The 27,272-nt window shown below is 35.6% G+C and overlaps 3 protein-coding genes across 6 annotated transcripts; 2 read left to right on the top strand and 1 right to left on the bottom strand.

Annotated features, from left to right (window-relative positions):
* Positions 1-1,719: 1,719 nt before the first annotated feature.
* Positions 1,720-13,162, top strand: LOC113274846 (protein HAPLESS 2-like). Of its 2 annotated transcripts, none has more exons than XM_026524246.1 (17): positions 1,720-2,180; positions 2,274-2,506; positions 2,614-2,653; positions 3,160-3,217; positions 3,303-3,363; positions 4,771-4,849; positions 5,019-5,153; positions 5,379-5,573; positions 10,230-10,310; positions 10,393-10,493; positions 11,036-11,153; positions 11,618-11,650; positions 11,758-11,851; positions 11,973-12,061; positions 12,179-12,291; positions 12,570-12,670; positions 12,759-13,162. In XM_026524246.1, exons 1-17 carry the CDS (start codon positions 1,977-1,979, stop codon positions 13,124-13,126), a joined length of 2,103 nt encoding a protein of 700 aa, XP_026380031.1. In that variant the 5' UTR covers positions 1,720-1,976; the 3' UTR covers positions 13,127-13,162. The 2 variants fall into 2 exon arrangements, with proteins under 2 accessions (XP_026380031.1, XP_026380032.1); XM_026524247.1 differs by having other exon boundaries at positions 2,006-2,100.
* LOC113274845 (probable endo-1,3(4)-beta-glucanase ARB_01444) lies at positions 7,103-9,793 on the top strand. Its single transcript, XM_026524245.1, has one exon. It carries the CDS (start codon positions 7,360-7,362, stop codon positions 9,562-9,564), a length of 2,205 nt encoding a protein of 734 aa, XP_026380030.1. The 5' UTR covers positions 7,103-7,359; the 3' UTR covers positions 9,565-9,793.
* A 261-nt stretch (positions 13,163-13,423) lies between the features above and the next one.
* Positions 13,424-16,307, bottom strand: LOC113274847 (cytochrome P450 87A3-like). Of its 3 annotated transcripts, XM_026524250.1 has the most exons (9): positions 15,614-16,307; positions 15,194-15,518; positions 14,931-15,086; positions 14,589-14,840; positions 14,404-14,493; positions 14,221-14,299; positions 14,003-14,109; positions 13,773-13,900; positions 13,424-13,683 (listed from the first exon to the last, which is right to left on the bottom strand). In XM_026524250.1, exons 1-9 carry the CDS (start codon positions 15,811-15,813, stop codon positions 13,590-13,592), a joined length of 1,431 nt encoding a protein of 476 aa, XP_026380035.1. In that variant the 5' UTR covers positions 15,814-16,307; the 3' UTR covers positions 13,424-13,589. The 3 variants fall into 3 exon arrangements, with proteins under 3 accessions (XP_026380035.1, XP_026380033.1, XP_026380034.1); XM_026524248.1 differs by having other exon boundaries at positions 13,773-14,109; XM_026524249.1 differs by having other exon boundaries at positions 13,773-14,109; positions 14,931-14,987.
* Positions 16,308-27,272: the final 10,965 nt, after the last annotated feature.

The raw sequence follows: 27,272 nt of genomic DNA, 5'->3' as shown, positions 1-27,272 counted from the left end.
AGCAAAAATGTCAGAGTGTAATACTTTTTCTACTCCAGTAGTTAAGGGTCCAAAAGTATCTGTTAATGAAGGAACTTTGTTATCCAATGAGTCTGAATATAGGACAATAGTTGGTATGCTACAATACTTATGTTTAACAAGACCTGACATCTGCTTTGGGGTTAAATATGTAAGTCAGTTCATGCATGCTCCTACAGATGTTCACATGTCATTAGTAAAAAGGTTTCTTGGTGATATTACTCAGTTAACATCTTACACTGATTCTGATTGGGGAAATTGTCCTAAAACTGCAAGATCAACAGGAGGTTATGCTATTTTCTTGGGGAATTCTTTGGTTTCTTGGTCTAGTAAGAAGAAACCAATTGTTTCAAAATCTACAGCTGAAGCAGAATATAAAAGTTTGTCTATGGCTACAACAGAGTTAAAGTGGTTATCTTCTTTGTTCAGTGAATTGCATATTGCTTTGAAACTACCTATTACCTTGTACTGTGATAATACAAGTGTTATTTACTTATCTGCTAATCCTGTTTCTCATTACAAGACAAAACATATAAAAATTTACTATCATGCAGTAAGTGATTTATCTGCAAGTGGTTTTCTTCATGTTCAATATATAGTTACAGAACATCAACTGGCAGATTTGTTTACCATGGGTTTGTGTGCTCCTGTGTTTACTGCTCTTCTTCAACAGCTACTTGGAATTACTATTTCTTCACATGCTAGTGTTGGATCTTATTCACCTGAACATTGTCAACTTGCTGTGTCTGGCAATTTTGAAATTGATAGTTGTGTTGCTGTATGTGTCTGACAATTGTAATAAGTTTTGTTTTCTGTTTTCTGAAATTTTCACACTGATTCTTGCTTGTGATTATCAATTTGAGGGGGCTATTAGGAATAGTGAGTTTGTTTAATTGACTTTGACTATTAGAGGTCAATGGTCTTTGAGTCTTCTGATCAGACACATTAAATATGTCATAATATCTCTCTTATCTGTATTCTGTTTTTACACAATAATAAACTTCTCTTTCTTTTTTCATCAGTTTCATCAACTTCATCATATTTTTCAAATACCATGAGAACATATCAATTCTCAGTTTGGTGTAAAAGCATATATGAATTTTTTTTAAAAACTAGTTGACAAGTGGGGACGAATTCCTCCTAATTGTCTTTAGCTTTATCCTTGCCTCCAATGGTCGAAGTAGTCTGGTGAATTAGACAAACAAGTATGTAATTATATAAGTGACCGTAAGACTCCTCTCATATTTTGATTTTTGGTCGTCTTCATATATTCTGGTGTTTCAAACAAATTTGATAAAAAAAGAAAGAGAACGATACATATAACTCTTTGATGTGTCTGATAATTGGTTAGTTATAAAATGTTGCTCAAACAAATTAATACCTTGTTAATCTACCGTTGGGGAAGAAGAGAAGTTTTATGAGGGTCGGGATTGTCCACAAGACCATACTGCGGTTCTCAGTGGCAGAGCTACATATAGACAGCCAAAGTCCAGGAAACATCACAATTTTATAGTGGTATCTAGCTTGGCTAAAAAAAATCACGCCTAAAATTTGGGCTTAAGCCACCCCACCAATCCAATTAGTTTTCAAGCCACCCCACCTATATTTTCCAATTCCGCCACTGGCGGTTCTCATATCGAAAACAGTCTCACACTCCCAGAATCTCCGGAAAGAGCAACCATAGTGGCCTAGTCGGTTCCCTAGCTTGGTAGAGGTTAAAGAACCAGAGGTTACGAATTTATCGTTACCAATGATGCATAGAACAAGCTTGTACTGTCCTTCCAGGAAAAACCACCTTTCCCAACTCAACAATTTGAATTTTTCAGCGGTTTTAAAATCCCCTATATGAACCGCCAAAAACAATCACACAGTTATTTCCCTCTCCATCTACACCGATTTCTCTTCATTTCTACTCATAAAAATTTCCACAATCAAAATCTTCGATCGGGAAAAACAACATGAAGAAGAAGAAATCTGAGATCTTCGTCTTTATCATCTTCTTCTTCTACTTGTTGTTTCTTTTTTACATTCTAAATTGTGTAGTCGGAGTTCAAATCCTGTCAAAATCGAAACTAGAAAAATGTGAGAAAACTTCAGAATCTGGTGATATCTTGAACTGTAGTCGAAAGATTGTTGTTAATATGGCTGTTCCAAGTGAATCGGTAATCGATTTCGTATTTTTTTTTTTGTTTTGAGAATCTTCAATTAAGAATTAGTGGTTATTTACTTTTGGATCCCCGAATTTTTGTGAGTAGAATGGTAGAGAGGCTTCGATTGTTGCGGAAATAGTAGAAGTAGAGGAGAATTCATCTCAGAAGATGCAAACTGTGAGAATTCCACCTGTTGTGACTGTTAAGAAGTCTGCAGCTTTTGCGATATACGAGCTCACATATATAAGAGATGTTCCTTATAAACCTGAAGAGTATTTCGTTAAAACGCGTAAATGTATGCGAGATGCTGATGCTAATGTTGTTGGCGTTTGTGAAAGGTTAGATCAGATTTTTTTTCTAGGTTTATTTTGATGATTTTGTATTTGTCTGATTCTGTTTCTTTATTTTACATTGTTTAAATGGATTGTAATAATGATTTTATCAGGTTAAGAGACGAAAGTGGTCACATTATCGAGCATACTCAGGTAAAGTTATCTTGAATTGTTAGGTGAATCATATTTGGTACCACTTATTCTATCTTTGAATCTCTCCAGTGATTGTAAGTGGTGTTGAAAATGATATGTCAAACAAGTGTATGATAAAAGGACCAAAAGAGTTTTTTTCTAAGAAGACTCTTAGCACTGTTACTGGTTAAGTATCAATGAGTAGTGTTTCCCTGAGGTGTTAGTATCAAAAACACCTCATACCCTATCTTCCCTATATCATATATTAGGGAAAAAATAATGAACTGGCTGTTGGGATGCCAAAACAGCGGCGTATGCTGCTTTGCCTCTAGAATGATTCAGTCTTGTAGCGATTCTATAGCATCTTTTTATTTTTGTGTATCTACTATCTAACCATTGCAGCAGTATCTAGTGACTGAAGATTTCATTTAAGTATATCAAATATTGTGCGTTTTACCTGTGATAATCTCTATTACATAATCTATTCTATTTGGTCTGATATTGCATTGTTGATCTCTTGTGTAAAGCCAACATGTTGCCCTTGTGGGACGCAGCGACGCGTGCCTTCATCGTGTGGGGATATCTGTAAGTAATTGGTGTGTAGTTTGATGTTAGTTGATCTTGGCTTGATTTGAATATTTGTTTGATGATTCTGCTGTTAATTTGATAGTTTCGAAGTTGTTGAAAGGGAAAGCCAACACTGCTCATTGTGTTCGATTTCTAGGTGATTGGTATGGCTACTGGGTTAACCTTGTGATAGTTTTGTAATTCTAATAAGCAGCTTCATTTTAATAATCTCTACCTAGAGTCTCATGTGGCGTGGAACGTGAAAATGCATTTGGTCGACATTGTACACCAGACCTTGTTATTTCTTGCAACTTCTCATTTCTGAGAGTTTATTCTCATTCGGTTTGTTTTTGGGATATAAAAAGGAGGGACTTTTGTTAACGAAACATCATTGCCTATCGGCATTTCTTGCCTATGCACTGTAGTTTTGCCCTGATAGCTTGCGAAAAATGACTAAACATTTCCTTTTTAGTCAAGTATTCTTGGTCATACTTTCTGTTGTGTCTGATTGTAGTTGCCTACAGATTTGTTCTTTGTAGTTTGAGTCTTTGGTGGAAAAATATCTGGTTTCTACGGGATACGAGAACTATTGGATTTTTTTTTTTTTGTTTTTTTTTTTTTTGCAATCTCCCTTTTTATATACTCCCATGATAGGATTTTACCAAGTTAAGTGTTGCTAGCAACAAATTTGAGTTTAGCCATACAGTTCACCTTGGTCAGCTGACAGAATCTACTTTTAATCCCTGCCTTCAGTTATATGTACTTAGGGGTGTAAATAATACCCGAAAATACTCGGTCTGCCTGTATCCGCCAGAGCTCGTCTGTACCCGAAGTAGCCCAAAGCCTGTTATGGCCTGTCATGGACCACCCGGTCTGGCCTGGATTAATTTATTGGGCGGTCTCGGGCTTTGCGATTAATTATGATGCCCGGCCTGATACCCGGCCTGGTGCCCGGCCTGAAAGCCTTCTATGTGCCATTAATCATTTAATATTCTCTTAAAAAGACTTAAAAGTTACAATTTTATAATTGTTAATTTTGTGTCAAGAAAAATAAAATATATAATTGTTTTTTTTTACTTATAATTAACTTTTTCAAAACATTAATGGTAATATATTTTCTTATTAGAAAATTTATTGTACTATAATTAATTATTTATTATAGGCTAAAATTAAAAATTTGTCAATGTAATTTAAATATAAAATAATACTATCACTTACGATATGCAATGTTGGAAAGGAAAGGATATTGTATTTAATACCGTTCATTTGAAAATTTAAACTTAAAAAAAAAATTTCAAAATAGTGGCCTGTCCGGCCCGATCTAGCCTGCCCGTATAAAAAACGGGCTTTGGGCGGTCTTTGAGTAGCAAATTATCTACTTGTGCCCCGCCTGTCCGGCCTGAATTTGTTTACGGGCTCACAAATATTAAGCCTGGCCTGCCCGGCCTGTCTTAGTTTTTGGGTCGGGCGGCCCAGCCTGCCCGAATTTACACCCCTATATGTACTTGATGTTATTTGTGCGTATTATCAGAAAATGATGTATTAATAATCTATCTTTTTGCCACCAACAGGTTCCACGTTTTCGGTATTGGAAAGCGATCACTTGGATTTAGTGTTCAAATTGAAGTAAAAAAAGGATCTAAAGTATCAGTATGTTGATACAAGCGATTTCACATTCATTTGTTTATGTGGCTCTTTTGCATATTGTGCCTACTCATACTTGTCTAACTGTTTTCAACCAAGACCTAATTTGTAAATTTATGCTTCTCTAAGTAATACGGATGTAGTCTTAATTGTTCATCCGTGGATTCACTTGTAGGAGGTGGTTGTTGGTCCTGATAACAGAACAATGTCATCTGGTGATAATTTTCTAAGAGTTAGCCTTATTGGTGATTTTGCTGGCTACACAAGTATTCCATCATTCGAGGACTTCTATCTCGTAATGCCAAGACTGGTATGCTTGATTAAGTAAACATATTTGAACGACTAATTGACCTTAGTACACTGCTTAGGATGTCATACTTAGTCTTAATATGCGAACAGCTGTACATCCCCTTTCTTCTTTACTTTCTGTCTATTTTGCAGTGAAATTTCCATACTTATGTTGTTCCCACTTCCCACTACATTATTACATGTTCTCGTGGTTTGCTCTAGGCTAAAATTTCCATATTTGTTGAAGGGTGCCCCTGGACAACCAGGAAACCTTGGGACGAACTTTTCTAAGTGGATGCTGCTGGAAAGAGTACGGTTCACATTAGATGGTCTCGAATGCAACAAAATTGGAGTCAGTTATGAGGCTTACAATGGGCAGCCTAACTTCTGTAGCTCCCCACTGTGGAGTTGCCTGCACAATCAGCTTTGGAACTTTTGGGAGGTTAGTCTTTTAAACTGGAATCTTGGCTTGAACTTTGAACACAATTCTGATACAACATGTTTCAACACACTAATGCAACACAAAAGTTGGAAATCAAAGTAAAATCTACAAGTTTTTAAAATTTTTGATCAACATGGAAGGGTTTAGATTCTAGTCAAACAAAACCCAGTTTTTTCTTAAGCTTTCAACATACCCATACGTCATTCATGAGGCAGATGATCATGGAGGGAGTAAAATCATGAATCATAGGTGTTGGGTGAGGGAGTAAAATCATTGTTGACTTTTGTCAACACTGGTTGAAAGGTCAACTAGGTGTGCATGTGTGTGATCTTGTGGTTGTGATGTGATGATGGTCAAGTGGATTAAATTGTTATGTCATGGACTCATGGTCAAGTGATGGTTTTTTTTTTTTTGGGTTGAGTTATCATTTTATGGTATAAATCTGAAGCAAATAGAGTTCTTGCCGTTGGAAGTCAAGTGATTATGTCATCATTAGCCGATCTATATGTGCCTGCTATGTGTACATTTTTCATTTTGGTTATATCTTCTCTTAGAGTTAGAGCATCTCCAAGAGAGTGTGGATATATTTATTTTTAGTGACACGTAGGATTTTAGACCCCCGTTTGGCATAAATCCATCTCCAATAGTAGGAACCTACAAGTTAAGAGGGACCAATTACTAAATATAAAGGTGTTCAAGAAAGTGTTATCTACACCTCCGGTTGCACCTCCACGTCATGTTTTTAACCAATTTTCTTTTAATTCTAAGAGTTAAAATTCTCACTGTTGGAGATGGTTTTTTTGATATGAGGTCCTATATTTATTCTATGTGTAGACCTCATAAATAAAAGGACTAAATAAAAAATCCATGTAGGATTTTTTACACCTTCTGTTGGAGATGCTCTTAGAGAATGTCTAATTTTTGTTAGCCCAACTATAAATTTTTAGACACACTATTAGATGTCTCTGATGCTCGTAAGTAAAAAATGTTTTTCTAGAATGGTTATTTGTGATGCTGGTAGATCAAAAATGTTTTGAATCAAATTTTTTTTCTGAACAAACTATTTACCTGTTTGGTACGATTTCTTTCGTAACACTAGACAAAAACCATTTTCGTACTAACTCCTACACTCAAGCTATTTTGTATCCATAGACCCTACCTACATTACATATCTTGCAAATCCATGTATGTATACTAAAACTCAACTAGAAGTCTATACAAAAAAACCAAATTCCCCTACTTCCCTTGCAATCTATTCAACCAACACCATCTTTCACACTCTTCCTACCGATACTATTTCTGCCAATCAAACAAATTATCCACCAAATTATACGATTTAATTGCACACCAAGTGACCAAACACAACCATTAAAAACGAAAACGCAACTTAAAATTGATTTAATGATAGATTCCTTTCATTTCTTCCCCATCACTTCAATTCCATTGTCCTTCCCCTCACTCTAACTCCCATCAAATTTATATAATCTGTTCCAAACACAATTCTCATTTCCATAAGTCACCACTTCCAATCCAATCAACTTTTTTACAACATAGTCCAATCTTATCTATTTTTGAAAAATCAACCTCAATATAGTCTTATCCCCAAACTGGGGCACATCTCTTCATTATTAAGTTTACTTCAAACCTCATTTTCTCATGATTTGCTAGGAAACCAATACTTTTATAGTCAAACAACTCCTCACGTTTCCAAACCGCGTCATCAATATCTCCAACTAATTTTCCCCAATAATTTCTATTTTCCTTAATTAGATACATACTATAAATAATGGTATTAAAAAAGTTTAAAAGAAAAATCACAACTATAATCACTAAACCCTTTAAAAAGCAGCCCCAAAGACCTTCAAAACCCCAAGAACCATCTCCTCCTCTTCCTCCACCTGAATCTCCATCTCCTCCTGAAACTGTTGATTCAAGAATCATGCCTTACAGATCATCATTTGTTCCGTTTCTGTTTCCAAAAGCTGAATCAACTGTAATTCCTGATCCATCTCGTTTTTTCTCTCCTCATCTTCTCTCTTCACCGCTTCCCACAAACTCTTTCTTCCAGAATTTCGCTCTGAAAAATGGTGATCAACCTGAATACATACATCCATATTTAATCAAATCTTCAGCGTCATCTTTATCTTGCTCTTATCCATCTCGTTTCATTACTGCGGCTTTTATCTACCAAGTATTTGTTCCTGATCTTACGATCTCAGCTGCTGAGAACAACTCTGGTAATAATGATCATGTCATATCTGATTTCAGTGATCTTAGTGTTACATTAGATCTTCCTTCTGGTTTACGGTTTTATCTGGTTAGAGGAAGTCCGTATTTGACTTGCTGTGTTAGTAATAATACTCGTGTTTCAATCTCAACAATTCATTCAATTCTATCTATTTCATCGAATAGTTCAAGAGATAAACACACAATTAAGCTCAATAACAATCAAACATGGGTTTTTTATTCATCATCTGCAATTGATCTTACACAAAATGGTAATGTTCTTACCTCTAATGGATTCACTGGCGTAATTAGGTTTGCTGTTGTGCCTGACCCAAGTTTCGAAAACACACTTGATCGGTATAGTCGTTCTTACCCAATTTCTGGTGATGCTATTTTCACCAAACCCTTTTGTTTGGAATACAAATGGGAGAAGAAAGAATGGGATTGGGGAGATGTGTTGTTACTTGCTCATCCTCTTCATTTGCGTCTATTGTCGGCTGATGATTGTAGTGTTACTGTTTTGAATGATTTTAAGTACAAAAGTATGGATGGTGATCTTGTAGGAGTTGTTGGTAGCAAATGGGTTTTGAAAACCCATCCAATTTCTGTAACTTGGCATTCAATTAGAGGTGTTAAGGAAGAGTCTTTCCCTGAAATCGTTTTTGCCTTAATAAATGATGTGAAAGGTTTGAGTTCTACTCCTATAGCTACCAATTCATCCTACTTTTATGGGAAAGCAATTGCAAGAGCTGCTAGGTTAGCATTGATTGCTGAAGAAGTTTGTTTCCCGGATGTAATTCCTGAGATTGTCAAGTTTTTAAAACATTCAACTGAACCTTGGTTAGATGGGAATTTTAATGGAAATGGATTCTTGTTTGATTCAAAATGGGGTGGGATTATAACCAAGCTAGGTTCAGTTGACTCTGGGGGAGATTTCGGGTTTGGAATCTATAATGATCACCATTACCATCTTGGTCACTTTCTTTATGTCATTGCTGTCCTTGGAAAACTTGATCCTGCTTGGGGAAGAAAGTACAGACCTCAAGCTTATTCTCTAATGGCAGATTTTATGAATTTGGGTAGAAAAGCAAGTTCGAATTACCCTAGGCTAAGGAATTTTGATCTGTGGAAGCTGCATTCATGGGCAGGAGGATTAACTGAATTTGCTGATGGGAGGAATCAAGAAAGTACTAGCGAAGCTGTTAATGCCTATTATTCAGCTGCATTGATGGGTTTAAGCTACGGTGACACTCATCTAGTAGCTACTGGTTCGACCTTAGCTGCGTTGGAGATGCAAGCAGCACAAACATGGTGGCATGTAAAAGAAGGAGAAGGAATTTATGAAGATGAATTTAGTAAAGAAAATAGAGTTGTGGGTGTTTTATGGGCTAATAAGAGAGACAGTGGACTTTGGTTCGCTCCACCTGAATGGAGAGAATGTAGATTGGGAATTCAGTTGCTTCCACTGTTGCCAATTACTGAGATTTTGTATTCCGATTTAGGATTTGCAAGAGAATTGGTAAAATGGACTCTGCCTGCACTGTCGAGGGAAGGTGTCGGAGAAGGGTGGAAAGGATTTACATATGCATTGGAAGGATTATATGATAAGGAGAGTGCTTTGGGGAAGATAAGAAGCTTAACAGGACATGATGATGGGAATTCACTTTCCAATTTGTTATGGTGGATCCACAGTAGAAGTGAAGAAGATGATGATGGATATGGAGGTGGAGGAAAATACTGCTGGTTTCAGCATTATAATCACTGATTGCTGATCATGGTAGTTCTATGTCATTGTTCATTTCTTTTGTGCTAAATATCTGGTGATGGTTTGATTATTTGAATAAACTTTTGCGTTTGATTTCTTTCATGTTGTTGATGAGAAGAGATTCTATGATTAACTCCTTAAGTGACTTAAGGGGATGAGTTCAATACTGAAATAAAGCTTATGTATAATTTAAATGAAAGAATGAAGTTCAGGTTTTGTTTGATCGCTACTTCCTGTTCTCCTCATATTCTTATTAAATACCATTGAGTTGCATTTTTTCTTTCTAGGGTGAACTGAAAATTTTCTGATGTATTTCATCTACAAAGTTTTCAGGACATCCTTACGGAATTGATATTGTTATTGTGTGTTAACCTTTTCACAGTAGAGATGAAATGTAAAGTTACGAATGGATGTATCGCTGTTAGTCTGAAAGTGTTGTAACCATATAAATTGGTTAAGAAACTAGAAAATTTGGTAAAATACCAAAATAACTTGTTTAAATTATTTTTTAAATTGGAATCGACTGATTCAAGTTTGGTGAGCCTTCTTATGTAATTAGGCTGTTTATATCTTCTCTTATTTCTACATGCCTAGTGATTGTGCTTGCTTATCTATGATGTGGTGCCAATTTTTCAAATTATGCATTGTTTCTTTTGTGTAACTAGGCTGACCGGAACCGCATAAGTAGGAGTCAGTTGCCTCTGTATGGAATTGAAGGAAGGTTTGAGAGGATAAACCAGCATCCAGTATGTATATTACTTCGTAAGATGCTTCTTTTTTTCTTTGACTAGAGTGCTGTTCTCTTAATACCTAGTTGCAATTGTGCAGGACGCAGGAACACATTCGTTTTCTGTAGGGATCACAGAAGTCCTTAATACGAACATCTTAATAGAACTGAGCGCTGATGATATAGAATACGTGTACCAAAGGTTTTTCTGTATCTAACATTTATGGATTTTATTATACTATTACAAAAACTGCTGTTTCATTTGTGACAGTTTGCACCTTATCCATGAAAGTTGGCTTTATGGAAGATTGTGATTTTCTCTTGCTGGATTTCTTATGCATCGAGTCTTTAAAAGATTGAAATGCTAACCTTTTGGATTTTATGTGTATGTTTTGGCATAGTCTAGTAGTTCCTTTCCCCCTTTACAAGGTATGAGGTTAACTAGATGAGGAGGTCAGCCGTCGTATCTTTCTTCCTTTGGCAGAACTTGTACTTTGGAGCACCCATTAGCTAAGTTGTTTATTACTAGCATGAGAGACATGTAGTAGACCAAGTAGATTTAGACTGTCCATAAGGATTCCTCATCCTGTTATGGTTTAAGACGACATACCAGCTATAGGAGACACCCTTCCTGGTCCATCTTTCAACAATGTCAGTACGAAAGTAGTAATACACTCATAATTATTATGATTGTTAGGTGGAATTTATTTTGACAATCAATCTGTCATTTTATTTTCTCTGCAGGAGTCCTGGGAAAATCTTAAGTGTGACTATCCCAACATTTGAAGCCCTTACTCAATTTGGTGTCGCTACAGTCACAACAAAGAACATTGGCAAACTGGAAGCATCATACAGCTTAACGGTATTCTCCTTCGAGCTCTTATTATGTTTCTTTCTGATGTAAATAATGTTTCATCATACTTTCCCGGTGAAATATGAATTATCTCACTACCACATAGCTTGGATCATTGATTGCCTAGTGTCTACAATGATAAAATAATTTCATAAACTGTTGGATTCAGTTTTTCTGTTACTTAGTGGGAAATAATAGATCATTTTTCAGAAGACACCTTTTATTTCTAGTTTCTGACCCAACTTGTTAATATATGCTAGAAAACGGAACTAGTATGCAGTTTCTCGTGTATATATGGTTTGACTGTGGACGGTGATCACATACCCAACCAGTAAATGGTGTAATCTTTTCGGTCACTTGGACTCAAGTCTTGATTGGAACTATCTTGTAGCTTAAATATGCGTTTAGATACTCTCTGCGTCTTGGAAAAACAGGTAAGCAATTTTCTAACGGGGATTAACTGTTTCTTGTAGTTCGACTGCTCCAAAGGTGTTACGCTCATGGAGGTACCACTGTTATTCAACCTTCGCATCTATTCTCAATGATATGCAACTATCATTTATACTATTGTAGTCCAATACTAACTTATTCCAAATATATACTATGTTTTCAGGAGCAGTTCTTCATTATGAAAGCGGAGGAAGTTGTGGTTCGTTCATTTAAACTGTATCCGACAACAGACCAAGCCGCAAAATATGTTTGTGCAGGTAAAACTATGTAGCAGAAGTCAAATGAAGCCATGAAAACCTATTAGTGGCTTGTGTCATGATAACATGAGATGTGAGATTAAAACTATATTGTGGTTTAAATACATGTTCTTGTGTGCAGCTATACTGAAGGACTCTGATTTTAATGAGGTTGATAGAGCAGAGTGCGAATTCACCACCACAGCCACTATTCTTGACAACGGGTCTCAGGTATGACTCTAAGCTTGGAAATTTTCTTTAACCTTTGCATTTTCATGTAAACTAAAATAATCTGGAGAATATTTCTTCTCATTTTGATTGATAAGTGTTTTCTTTGACATTTTACAGACTCCTTTTGTACCACCTAGGAGTAGTGTAAAAGGATTTTTTAAATCTATTGGAAGCATATGGAAGAATTTAAGTGATGGGGTTATAGATTTCATTTCTGGAAAAACTTGCAGGTATGCTGTTCAAAATGATTTACTAGTTTTATTTCTATTTTTCCTACAAAATGTGTATATGTTGAGCTTTGTAATTTGTTTTGAATTTACATAATGTTGGTTGACATGATTTGGTTTCTAGAAGCTATTGCTCTTATTGCTTGATCTCTATAATGTTAGACTTGAACTGGAAATTGATCCGACTCTTTTCATCATATTTCCTCTACACTGCGATGATTGCTGTATATCTTTAGGTGCCAATTTTGCTGACTATTAATATCGTCTCTTCTGATGCTCAGAAGTAAATGCTCAGGTTTCTTTGACTTTAGCTGCCACATTCAATACATATGCATGAGCTGGGTGGTGCTGTTTGGCTTACTTCTGTCTATCATTCCAACAGGTAATTCTTTTAGAATGTTCTGGTACTGAGAGTCAGGTGGTTTTCGATGAACTAAGTAACAAATATTTTACTATAATTGGAGTAACAGTGATGGTCCTCCTTTGGCTTTTGCATCAAAAGGGTTTCTTTGATCCTTTGTATGACTGGTGGGATGATCACTTTAAAGCTGAATATGAAGGAAATGGCTTTGATGCAAGGCATACAACAGAGGTTGCCCGTTCCCGTAAACACCATAAACATCATAGGCATGAAGGAAAGCAGTATGGTCATCGCACACATAATAAGCGCAGCAGCAGTCACCATCATGCGCACCCCGAAGCAGAACCGGACCACTATCTATCTAAGCATGACAATCAGCTTTACCATCCCCATAAACAAAAATTTAAGCATGAAGGCCGTAAGAGGAGAACCACATCCTACCTGAAGGAAGAACAGGAAAACCTAATGGGTTACTAGTGGTGCTCTATAGTCTGTCATTTAAAGGGCTCTTTATTAATTCTGATTCTCATTGTAAATTAGAAATACAGTAATAATTCACAAAGATTGGTTTTTGAACATTTACAGTAACTTTATATATTTGAATTATAATATGCTAAGTGTGTTACATTTCCTGGCTTTAATTATTTTGCCAAGATTGTAAGTTCAGATGGAACTTTTGGACGCGAAAATCAGAGAACAAAACTTCGTATGGAGTGGACGACATCCTCAAGGCGAGGTTGAGTTGAGAAGATTTAACAGGAATTGCTTGCTTATGTTTCTTCTTCTACTTTCGTGCAAGGTATTGTTGACTCTTCATATTTTTACAGCTTGGGTATTTTGTCAAGAGACTGTTAGTTGGAACATTTAGGCTTTTAGTAATACATGCCACGTGAGCGTTTTGTGTTCTCGGATCAGTATTTATATTTTTTGTGGTCTGCTTTTAGTTATCCTTCTCTAAAATCTTAATGTGCAAACCATTTGGAAATGCTAAACCAGGAGTCCGAACAATATTCCCCCCTTTGATTGCTGTCCACCTGAAAATTCACACATCAAACTCAGTTTCGTCTCTCTGTCTCTGTCACATGAACACACACACACACACATCCATAGAATGTTAAATTACCTGTATTTTGTAACCAAGCAATGAAGAAAGACAGCCATTTGAACCTTGGTGAAGTCTGTTCCGACACAAAATCTCATACCACCACCAAAAGCCATGAAATGTTTTGATGCTCCATTCGATTCCACTCCCTGTGACAAATTTATTTGATGTGAATGAGTACCCCGGAGAAAGTAAGCAAAAGTTTGGTAGCCAGGCAATAAAGATAGGAAAATATGTGGTATATTACTCACATCCCATCTCCGTGGATTGAACTCAAGGGGATCTTTGTACTTGTCAGGATTCAAATGCACTGCTGTAGGGCAAACCATAACAGCCCAGCCTGCTGGTATTGTGTATCCTGGAATGATTCATTTGAATGAGTTTTTAGGTTTTGAAATGGTACTAAAATTGTCTATGCCAATTTAATTGCTAACTTAAAGCCATAAAGGCACTGCTTTGTAGGTCTTACCTTTAATTTGGATATCTTTTAATGATTTTCTGAAAATTGCAGGGACAATATTCGCCAGTCTCACTGTTTCATTGATTACCTGCAAAGTTTGGTGAACTGGTAAGTTCTAAAATCTCGGTAGTTGTAAGAACAGCAATCCTACATCTAGCGTGTAAGATTAACGGGTTTAGTGACTGAACTCACCTTAGCTGTGAAAGTCATTGATTTGTATTCCTGCCATGTCAGTTCTGAATCCTTATTTTCTCTGTTCCGGATAATTTCCTCGTGTTCTTCCTGATAGTATTTGATGAAGCATGTTAGAATCTGTTACTTTGGGATACAACTCGAAATATGTTAAATTGAGCACTTTAAATATCAGTATTACTCACTGTTAATTCTGCCAGCACTGCAGGGTTCTCCGTTAGTAACTTAATGGCTAATGTTATCGCTAAGGAAGTAGTCTCAAAGCTTGCAAAGAGAAGGACAAACATTAAGTCCAGCGCAATTGCTTCAGTTAGTACTGTTCCTTCTTTATCTAGTTCTTCAAGGACATAATCAAAGAAGTCCACATGACTAATTTTTGGTGCTGTTCGTCTCTCTTGTAGCAAATCTTTCAACATCTTCATTGCTTTTTTCCGACCCTGATCAAACCCATAGATAGTCAAGACAACAATTCACAACCTATATGAATTTATATATGAAAAATATGCAAATCTGAAATTTCTCATTACCTGTAAACATTTGTGGTATGCGGTACCAGGAATGTCTAGAGGGAAAGAAATCAATCCCTGTATAAATGCAACAAAGTTTTCTCTTAGATTTTCTGAGGACTTGGTCGGATCATATTGGTAACTGATAAGCTTCTTTGCAGTTAGATCAAATATCATCTGCAAAAGATCAAAGAATTTTTAACAGTCTATATAAATATGAATGGGATAACGCTGTAACTAGTAAGGTGCTGATCAAATTCAGAATTATGGATTTTTGAATTTACATTTGCAGTGGCTTCTTTCACTTCTACGCTATCCTGATTAGCCCATGAAGACAAATTGCTTCTTGCCGCCTGTGCCACCTGAGGGAGGAGCTTTTGTTTTAGACTTTCAGGACCAAAGAGATTCAGAACCATGTTCTTCAGGTACTTGTACATGAACCCGTGTAAGGATCCTACATTCTGTTTCCCAAATATCTCCGTAAAAGTATCAGGATACCAACTCTGGAATAATTTTCCTTCTTGTTGGAAAATAAAGTAATTTATTTCTGGGTCTGTCGATACGATGACTGATCGCCCAACCAAGCTAGTTTTAAAAACTGGGCCAAATCTGAAATTGACATAGCATCAAGTAGTGAGCATTACAAATTTTTGAATTTCATATATTTTGAACAATAAAAAAGTGAAATAGTTTCTCTCTCTTACCTTTTCATTCTTTTCTTGATGAAAGGAGGAACATCAGATGAAGTATTTGGTGCAAAGAACTGAAGACTTTCGCCAAGAAGTGGGATACCCATTGAACCAGGAGGAAGTTTTCCATTGCATTTGGGATTTCTCCATCTGTAGACCCAGTGAGTAATGCAGATAAGAATTAAGGTACCAATGCATAAACTTACTGATAACATCTCTATAGTCTGTGATTTATATAGTTCAGATAGAATCTTAGTAAAGAACCACTTCCTTGTATTGAAGCAAGGAAGGGAATGCTGAAAATGGGTTTTTGTAGATAAGAGGAAAAAACTGAACTATTCGCAATTGAGAGAAAGACTGACAAGATCAATTGGTCAGTTGGATCCAAATAGAGGGAAGAGACAAAAAGAGGTGAAGAAAAAGTACTCTGGTGTCTATCTCATGAACTAGGACACGAACTGCTTAAATACATGGATGTTGAGCACATAACTAGGAAGAGAATATAATATTTTAATTTAACCTTCATTTTATAGGAAGTTGTTGTTCTTAAAGCTGTAAGTAGTTGAGATAAGTGTAGAAATTGTTGTTTAGTCTGACCGCCCATTAGAAACTTGTCAACACCTTTTAGGAAAATAAATCATTTTGGTAATACACCACTTAGAATTAGCAAAAATTAATCTTAACCCCTTGACCCTTGGTGATACATTACTGCTCCACTCTTTCAGTATTATTTGGGGTTGACAATACCTATGAGAAAGCTCGGTTGTTTTGATAGAGAATCATTTGGCTACGGGGTTATCGATACTTTGACTTGACTGACAGTCAATGCTTCAGTATATATGATGTCTTCTCAAGCAACATTATTTGTCTGTGGAAGAACTGTTGTGTTCGTTCAGAGTTCGTAATGCAGTCATTAGAACTCAAGGATGTTATCGATAAATTTTGACTGACAGTGAATGATATTAGTGAGGAACTCTTATTAATTAGCGCTATTGTGCAAGGGGTTAGACTACTTTTTCTTAATAATAGATTATTAGTTTGGGTAGTGCCTTTTTGAGCATAACATGACCAGAGCAAATGAAGCTCACACGATGCTTCCTGATTCCCTTCAGTTGTTAAGCCAGCTTTTTGGTTCTTTGATTACATATTTCCCACGTCCTCTATTATTTAAAAATGTAAAGATCTCTATCGCCCTTGATATGCCCCACTGCCTTGTCGGTTTTATGTCCTTGAATTTTAGAGAACAATAGTGTCCTTGAAAGGCATTGCAGGTTTTGTCTATTAGAAGAGCCAGTGTTAACCCAAAGACCAATGAGGCACGAATAAGACATTTTTTAAGGGTTTACAATCACCTAACCCCTAGATTTGAGAGGATAGAGGTTCTAAACCCATCAATAGAAATCAATTAAAATTACCGGTATTCGTCAACCTTTTGAGATCTTTCCAATCTATGTTAAATACTGTTGTATGCTTGTATCTATCTTTATGATCATGATGTTGCTTTAAGGCATCTTCCTAGATCTCTTTTTGGTTGTTCGAACCATATCGAAATCTTTATTTCATCATCAAAATCCTTCAGCTATTCCAAATGTAGGTTCTTTAAGATGTGCTTACAAGTTCTTCATGCATTTTTCATTTTAGAACTTTTCTCCATAGTGGTTAGCTAAGCTGTGTATTTGTTTTGGTCAAGACTTGAGTCCAACAACCCAAGTAGTAGGCCTCTTCTTGTTATGCCATTCGAACTTACTTGGATGGAGCCAATTTTGGACTAAAATTAGTGAGTTTGTTGGAGATTTAGAGAACACAAATATTGGGATCCCAATTCTTTCCAGAATTCTTTGTCTTGTTTTGTAATTCGTGTTCTACAATTTTACTGCAGTCAAACTTAGAATCAACCTTTGGGATCCAAACCTTGAGGGTTTCTCGGTTGCTTGGTTTGTTAATGTGGTCCTTGCTTGATGAATCTATTTCTTCATCTAGGGTTATCCTTTAGGGTCTATTAGGGTTATAGTTTGATTGAATTTTGTTAAATTAGAATGACAAGGATTGCTGAGGCGCATAGTAAGGCTGATTAAAGGTTCCCTTAGGAGGGTGCACAACGAAGACAGCTAATATTGGAACTTGTACTTCTAACTAAAATATTGCTGTTAATATAATCTGTTATGCGATAAAGTCAAATTCTGTAGGTAAGCAATGCATTTAAAGAATTTGAGTACAGATCCTGTACTTCTCATTGTTAGGTTCACAATGGGAATTTTTCCATTATGTTTCCAGGTGGCTCTCTCTCTCTTCACCCTGATTGTTCTGCACTGGCCAGCCTCTTAATTTGAGTATGTTATTCTTTCTCTGTGACTCATTAGCACTAGATACATGTATTCTTGACACCTATGCAGATACTAGTGATGCTTGTTGACAGCAGAATTTTTATGGAGTTAAAACTGAGTTTCAGTGATTTGTAGTTTAGTACCTTGATATATACATCTATTTCGGTGATCAGCACCCTGCAATGTATCCAACCTCTCTTAGAGTATCCTGATGGAGGGATTGACCTACCTCCACTTGACTATAGAATACTGTTCACAACGGGATATTGCATGTCATGCATGATGTCAACTTTGTAATAATTGAGTGGAGAATTGGAGATAATATAATGTTCTTAAACTAGTAACTCATCACCTACATTTTTTGTGTAAGTTTTTGGTGAAGTGCGTGAAAAACTGCAGATAAACTGCCAGAGTATATCTGTATCAACATATGGAGAAGCAGACAGCAAGTTTTGAGCCAAATACCATAAACAATTTCTTGACTGATCTTACTGAGAATGGTGCACCATTGTGGAGCCAAAAGCATGCGTAAGTTTCTTCTCTTTCTTTTATTTTTATATTTTTTTTATAATTGTTTATTCTTAATTTGACTGCAGTTAGAAGGTTGATTCTGTTTATATTTGATAAGCGACCTTTTCATCATAGGAAAAGTATGCGTCTTACAATAATCTCATCTTTTTCCTGCCTTTTACCCTTACTGTAGTAAGAATATGAACTTAGTTAATTATGTTGGTAAAGATGTTTACTCGCGTTTATGCTAGCATTTATTCGTAGTATAGATTCGGCTTAATTAATATTTACAGTTCAGGCTAAAACACATTAGTTGATATACAGTTCAGACAATTCGAGTATTGTATCTTGGTTATCCGGCAATAACCTCTATTTTCTCTAAGGATGGTTTGGAATACTCCTTTAGGTTATTACGGAAGCTTGGGTGTCAAAAGAGTCAAAACTCAGAAGATTTGTATAATTTTACATAAAACAGTTTGAAACCAGAGTTGACTCCGAGTTAGCAAACCGGCAAATTTCACATCAGTACTAGCTCCCCCTTTTCATGCCATCTTGACAATTACATTGCTGTTTTCTTTTCCACTTCCAAAGTGGAATGCTAGTCCAACTCATGAGCTCGAGGTGATCTGCCTAGTTGTACTTCCAAGTTCCCAAATTTCATTATTACTAATTTAAATTTTTGTTCAGTTGACCCTTAAATTATAAACTAAGGCTATCCTGCGAGAACCGATGAAGCGATGACTCATGATTTTTCTTTTGTTTCCTTCTAAATAAAATATTGATCTGTTTAGCGGCGACAGTGCCTTTTTGTAAATTGAAAAGAAATAATTTCCTTTCCAAGTTTTTATCACTTGGTGGCTTCTAAAGGTTACTTAAGTTTGACAGTAAAGATTAGTTATTTTATTTACCATTTGATTACTGATTTAAATTTATCCGGCTTTATGCTCAGGAGAACCTTAGTTTGTGTCAGAAGACAAATGAGTTCTAATTCACCTAACTTAGTCTAGAAGTAGTAGACAGTAGTGTGTTTGGTACGGATTTTAGAGGTGGGTGAATAATTGTTTAAGGGCATGTGCACCTATCAAACTTGTGGTATATTGGCTCATATTGGATATTGCAGGAGCATCAGGAACTTGCTGCAGTGTAGCCGAGGCAAAAAGCTTGCTTGGAAAAAATGCACTTCTTTTGGAAGGTAAAAGAAATCAGATTAAAAAAACTTGGATGACTGAGTAGGCTAGAGGCTGGCACTCATACTTTATGTCAGAAGTTCGAATCCCCCTAATCATTTCCAGAAAGAAAAAGAAAAGGTTGGATATTGTCCTTGTTTTAGGTCATTTTAATGGATTAAGGGAGATGGGAGCACTGCAATAGAATGAAAATACTGACTGGGTCATGTTAATGTTATTAGAAGTCTCAAAGTTGTATGGTAGTCTACAATTAGCTACTAGCTAAATTTGTTGGGTTTCAAAAGAACTTGTAATGCAGATGTCTTAGCTAAGTTAACGAGGAAAAGCAAATGTAATTAGCTGCACGCTAGGGAGTCTTACGGCGAAGCATATGGATATCTAGAATCTAGGACATCCTGGTGTGGTTGTATAACCCATTAACTAGAAATTTGGTTATTTTTGTGCAAAAAAATATACTGGTTTGCTTCTTAGACCATGAAGTTGCCAAGTGATGGCCACCAAAATAAATGTCTCTGATGCTCTTTTACGTTTCATATAAGTTGTACAGTAGTTTTTACTTTTTAGTGTACTCTCTCCAATAATAATAAAAGCAATCTTGTTAAAGGGGCGGCATGATCCATTAGAGGTCCGGCAACCTAATAAGATAAAAAGGGTCATTACATGGTAATTCATGCCATCCCTTATCAAAAAAAATATGATATGACCAATTAATCCTTATTATTAATAATCAAGATTAGTGATGATAATCAAGATAGTGTTGAAATTCACTTATAATAACTCTAAAATTAGATTTTTAGAGTTGAAAAAAAAGTTGTGAGGAGAAGAAAAAAGACATTTTTGTGAAACCCTAGATTTTGATTCATTCAACCAAAATGAGTGATTCCAGTGACAAATTTGAGATTGGTGAATCTCTAAATTAGTTCCCATTAGCTTTTTGTCACTCAAAATTATCTAATTACGTAAAAAAATCGAAACTTTTAAAATTTCAGAAGAACTTACGGTTGGAATTTGGCTCGTTACCAATCGTAACTCTCAGTTATGGTTCCAAAAGTATCGAATACCAACCGTAACTGGTTCAATTTGGGGAAAACCCAATTGTAATACCAGTTACGGTTGGTAGAATGACAACATATAGCAACCGTAACAAATTACGGTTGGTGACTAATGAATCGAAATCAACCGTAATTAACCTACGGTTGGTAAGGTTATTTGAGTTACAAGTCGTAACTCAAATATGGTTGGTAACAGTGATGCAATTACAAACAGTACGTTAAAAAAATGAAACATTCAGGACAACTTACGGTTCGTAACTTAAGTAACGAGAATTACTTACGGTTGGAAAAAAAATTTGTAACTGAATATTTTATCTCAAAATCAAGAACTTACGATTGGTATTTGAGTTAAATGAACCGTAACATCAACCAAATCTATAGTTACGGTTCCAATTGGAGTTATTACCAACCGTAACTCACATGCAACACAGAAATTTCAATTTCAATTTTGATCCAAAACCCTAATTTTTGATACAAAACTAACTTAAATCAAACACAATAAACAAAACCCTAACTGGGTCTTTTGGAAATATAATTTTCAATCAACGATTATCAATTTTTCAAATCGCTGATTAATCGAGGACGATGAAAATTTCAATTTTAATGAAGGAGGAGAAGAGAAGAGAAGATGAAAAAAAATCAAAAAAACTGTTTTGATTTTTCTGATTCCATTAGGTTAAAAATAGGAGTAGGATAATCTGGTCAATTTACACTCCCTATAGAACATTCACTAACCAATAAGAGGGACATTGCTATCACCTTTACCGCCCCTCCAATAGAACATGCCCCTTTAACAGGATTGAATAAAAGGTTAATCAGATTCGACATCAATAGAACATTTAATGATCTGCTCTAGCAAGTTGCTTGTAAACTGTGGTGACTGGTGAAGGTATTTACTCTCTACAGCAGTACAAGCCTCTTCTGACCCTGGTTTTCTATGTCTATAATCTACCATTCCGATATTATAATGGCTACTATAATGCTAATTCCTTCTGATGAACGTTCTTTCCAACCTTATAAACAAGTACATCTTCTTGAAACTATGCGATTGTGATTAAAGAAGTTACCAGTTGCCCTCTAACTTAATAGTACTAGAAAGGTCATAATCATAAATTATAATGAATTATTGAATCATGCCAACTTTGACCTGTATCTTACTAAATATGGTAAGAAAATTTACTAAAACATCAAGTTGATTATCTATAATTAGTAAGGTCGGTTTGTCTCTAAAACCTAACTGTTTAACCTCTTAATCAAAGACAATGTTTACACTAATAAGTGTTTGACTATAAAGTATTGCTTGTAAAAGAAACAAAACAGATATATTGATGCCAAATACAGAGATTCTAAAGTCTAATGCACTTCATAAGAGTGTGGGGTTGTACTTAGAATAAAAACTTAATCTACAAGAGGCAATATTTTATAAGATTATTTGAATTGTTTGTGTATAATCTTCTGTACTGTTGGAGTCATTTGCAGTTCTCTGATAGGCTGGCTAATTTAGTTTTTAATTGTTTGATCATTTTCTTTGGTTGGAAAGAATATATATAAAAAAAATGTATAGATTATATAAAATTATATGATTGAGGGGAAATGATATTTAAAATGAACACGCCGGGTCGAATTGGAAGGCCTGCTTGATTTATTATTTGATTTGATCGTGTATCAAATGATGAATGATCAAATTAAAGACAAACTACACGTCGAAGATCGAGTGTGTTGAGATGGATAAATCAAACAAAGACAAAGTTTTAATTTGATTTAATAACCGCCAAAATTATAATTTGAATTGTTACGTGGTTTAAAACGCGTACACCAACGTACCTTTTGGATGGGCAACCATGATAAAAATTGAGACTTTAAAGTGATAATATGTTTTTTTAATTAAACGGCGGAAATAATAATACCATCTAATCTTGCTTAGCTCTCTAATAAGTTGGAAAATAAAATGGTTATGGACTTTTGAACATCTAAGTAATGGCGGCAGTTTCTAATCTTTGATTGAGTTCACATTAGGAACATTATGTGAACACACAATTACAGAAAAGTGATGCATATTTTATCGGTGACTATCATGCTTATACAGTGCTTTTCTATTAAGACAAAAATCTTTTGACTCACAAGATTGGAGAGAGACAAAAAATTACCTCAAATTTAAATAAAAAGTACACTATGGTGCAGGTAAAACAATTATGGACGGGTCACGAGTGCAGCCATCCTATCATGTGTCGGGTGTTTAATAGCGCGTTTGGATAGCATATCAAGCTTCGAATACTCAAAAATCAATTTGGCTGTCAAATTTCAAAACGATTTCTAAAGGTCGAGTAGTTAACTTTTTTATAAAGCAAAAGTAATTTTGCTTCTGACTTCTGTTTCTGACTTCGACTTCTGGAGAAGCAGAAGTCAGAAGCAAATTTGTATCCAAACGCGCTATAAGCCAACTGAACCTCATATTTACGTAGGAGTTAGATTGCGTGTTAGCCTAGTTAGCAATTCGGCGAGCAGTAATAATTCAGATCAGTAAAAAAATGTGCGTTATTCAGGTTGGTGAAATGCAAATTTGATCAACTATCTGGTCAATTATGCACCATTCGGGAAAAATGCGGAACTGCGTAGATTCGTGTTTAATGAGTTTCCCATATCCTAGTTCGGCACCAAGAATTCGACCAATATATAATGAATTAGTAAGTATTTATAAGCTTATACTATTAATTTTTGTGTTTAGATAGTGGAGAAACAAGAATTTATGGATTCATTGTGTTATATTTAAACTCAATCGAATATTTTTCAAAAATCAACAAGTGGAACGTTGGTAACAGGCTTTTTCTTGTAGAATTCGGATCTTGAATGACAGATAACAGTTTCGCGCTTGACATAACTCTGACTAGATTATTTGGATACGACTAGATTGATCTTAGATATTGGTTATTGGGATCATCTAAGTACTCTTCTTAACAATCAGGTTCACAGACTTCATTGTCAAGGATCATTAAGATGGTCTACTTGCAATTATATTAGGTTTTGCCCATACAGATTGCCAAACGAAAAGTTGGTGGTGTGCTGATAGACACATTTTTATGTCTGATTTAACTTAATTCTATATGTTGATAGTGCTCATTTTTTGTACGTATTATGGTATTTTATGTGTGTTGGTGTTTTGGGGACATAAATATTTTGGAAAAATTGGCTCGAAAAGTCATAAAGGCCCCCGAAAAATTATTAAAGGCACCCATGAGCAAATGCTAAAGGACCCCAACAGCGGATAGGGGGACACCAGCTTCTTGACTTCTTCAAATTTAAATTCAAAGTTTTTGAGATAAAAGTGGCAGCAGCGTAGCAGAATTAGGGTGCGAGTTTTGGACGAGTTTTTGAGAGATTCAATCGCTGATTTTCATGGGATGAACTTGTTATGGATATACAATGCTAGTATGGGTGTTTAATTGGGCTGAATTTGACTGAATAATCGAGTTTTTGATAAAACTAAGGAGGAGACTTTCACGGGTTCTGGTTTATTTTTGGAATTTCAGTGCCCAAGATACATATCTTAAAATGATGAGTTTGGGAGGAGTTGGACAGCCCAGAAACGCGTGAATCAAATTGGCAGAGAAATTATTGTCGTGATTTACACGGAAAGGAAAAAAAGAAATTTAATCGGAATTTTAGGGTTATGTGGGGTATAAAAGGATGAGTCAAGTCCAAGAAGTAAAACACAAGTTACGAAGAATTTTTGCGAAGTTTAGAAGAGCACCGAGGAAAAAATCACGAGTTGCAGGGTTATTGTTTCAGCTGGTGCAGCGAAGAACACAGAGAACATTTGACTACCGAGAACAGTCGCACAAGCTGTCACTTTTTAACAATGTTTGCTACAGAATTTTAGCAACACTATCTAGAGTTTGCAACTATTTCTCTGAAACACTCGTATCTGTAACGCCTATACATCGTTGTAATTTCTCTATTTTATTTGATTTTTATCTCCTTGTACAATTTTAAACTATGAACCAATATTTTGAGAAAGTGATTAATATGAGGAGCTATACCCCATTGCTGAGGCGGCGGAGGAAGCCATTGTTTGAATAAAAGTGGTATATTTCTATTTTAATTTATTTTTGCAATTTATTTTTGTAATTTATTTTATGATTATATGCGTTGAACTAATATTGAATAATTGATTTTTATTAAACGATTGTGATTTATTTTGATGGATCATGCTTAGTTTAATACTTTTGATGTTCCATACATGAGATTCACAATTGTTACTTCGAAAATCTACTACATGCAATAAATTGAATCACTTAATTGGTTAATGGTGGAATCCTGAGTCTCAGTGCCTTTTATTATCTTGATTAGGGCTGCACATGGGACGGTACAGTCCGGGTTTCTTATGAACCCGGTACCTGTACCTGGAGTTGACCGGATCTTGATTTTGAGGACCGGTACCTGTACTTGTACCTGGAGTTGTACCTGTACCTATAAGACCAGTTCGGTACTGACCGGGACCGGGTTTTTACCTAAAGGTTTGAGCAGAAAGGAAAACCCAATGAAGATGCAGTCACGTTTGAATATACCAAGATCTCAAGGCTGCACTCAATCTCATCAATGATACCAGTTCATCTCCTTCTCAGATCCCTTTTGTTGTGATATCTCAAACCAACCCTAACTATCCACTAGCAAGAACGCTTTCTTCACCGCCTCAAATCAAATTCCTGGACCATCCTTTTATTATTCTTCTCATCACCATTAATTAATAATAACACCAAAGACTTACATGTGATTCTACCGTTTAATTCTCAGAAATTGAAAATTAATTAAAATCTCTAATTTATCAAATTAACAACAAACCCCTAAATTTAGTGTAAACCCTAAAAATTGTAACTTGCAAATAGTTCAATTACATATGGTGCATGCGATGTGAGCAAGAATAGAATTTGGGTTTCAAGACTTACTTGTTGAACCATAAATAACTCAGATCGATTATGATTGATTGATTTCTATTTCCATCTGTGATGCCTAAACTTGATGAAAGATAAAAACTAATTGATTTCTCTTCAATTAGTTGACGAAAAAGGCGATGGTGAAGAAGTGAACAATGGATTGGTTGGATCTTCGAATAGTGTCGCTGTTCTTCAGACATGACAAGACGAGTGAAAAAAGTTGATAGAGTGATGATAATAATCGATACTCGATATTACCTATATAGACACCTAGTATTGATGGCTAAGATTGGTATTCATCTACGACTACTATACACCGGGACTTATGGGTCGGGACAGGCCGGGACTCACCCCAGAACCAGTACCAGTATCGGCCTACTCCGGTTCTCAGTTTTAAGAACCGGTACCTGTCCCGTCTACTCCGGCTCCGGTTCGGTACGAGTCCGGTTTTTCGGTTCCGGGCCGGTACAGGTAAAATGGACCGGGTCTTGTGCAGCTCTAATCTTGATATCAATTTTGTTTTGAGTTTTCTATTTTTATTATTATTATTTGAGTCTAAGAATAATCTTCCACAAGTCTGAGAATCGAATCACTTATATACCACTTTCAAAAATACACCAACTTTTGGCGTCGCCGACGCGGACTTGTTTTTAGGTTTATGATTTTTAAAAAAATTTAAGTTCTTTTTTTAATGTTTTTCTTTTGATCTATTTTATGTTTTTGGGTATTTGTCTATTTGCTACAGGTTTGGATCGAAAAGAAAGCTAAGCAAAAGTTTTGGTAATTATTTAAGACTTTGAGTTATAAACAAAGCGAAAAAAACGGAAAAGGAGACAAAGATTTTAGTTTTTTTTATTTTTTTTTATTTTTTTAGGGTTTTATTATTTTTTTTTTATAGAATACTGTATTAGGATTTATACTTATTTTTTGCAATTTTTCTTTTATGTTTGGATTTTTTTGACTTTGGACATTTTTTTTAAATCCTATGGAAGGGTAATATTAAATGTAAACTGCTACAGGGAAGGAGGACAATTACGATGTTGTCTCTGCACCTTGGGTTCGTACACTGACATAGGAGTCGGTGGTCCAAGTCGACTTTAATGGTTTATCACCCGTCTGGTACGAGAGATAAAACTCTAACCACTCATGAATCCCCTGTCAGTAGATTAATTTACTGGGTGCATTTGTTTCCATATGCATTTGTTTCCATACATACTTTAATTTTTCTAGTAAAGACAAAGGCTTGGCCAAATAACATAAGGGTTCGGGTTTCATCACCGGTCTCTTCTTGCCCGCTTTAGGAAAATATTCCCAGCGTGAACCCAATCATAAAATATTAACTAGAACTAGACCAATAAGGTAACGAGCTTGTAGGAAAGTCGTTCAAAAGGACTGTATTGGGTATTTTGTTAGCCTAACTCAAAGTTCAGGAAGATTACTGTAAGTCGATTAGAGCCGCCTTGTAACTCGGGGAAGCGTTGCTAAAGAGGCAAGGTTATTCAAGCTCCCTAGAGATTATCCTGCTTCTCTTCGACTTACTTTGATTTAGATCGTTCTATTAGTACCGTTGGTGGGAAACTAGATAATTACGGTTTATCTTTTGTTTTGGATTGATTTGATTGACTAACGGTGGTTGAACTTTGATTGCACCTAGTTTGTTTATGCTTGAG

This window comes from Papaver somniferum, chromosome 4 (assembly GCF_003573695.1).
Source record: "Papaver somniferum cultivar HN1 chromosome 4, ASM357369v1, whole genome shotgun sequence".
Taxonomy (NCBI): Eukaryota; Viridiplantae; Streptophyta; class Magnoliopsida; order Ranunculales; family Papaveraceae; genus Papaver; species Papaver somniferum.
Note: the sequence above shows the minus strand (reverse complement) of the source record. Positions and strands in the feature narration are given on the sequence as shown.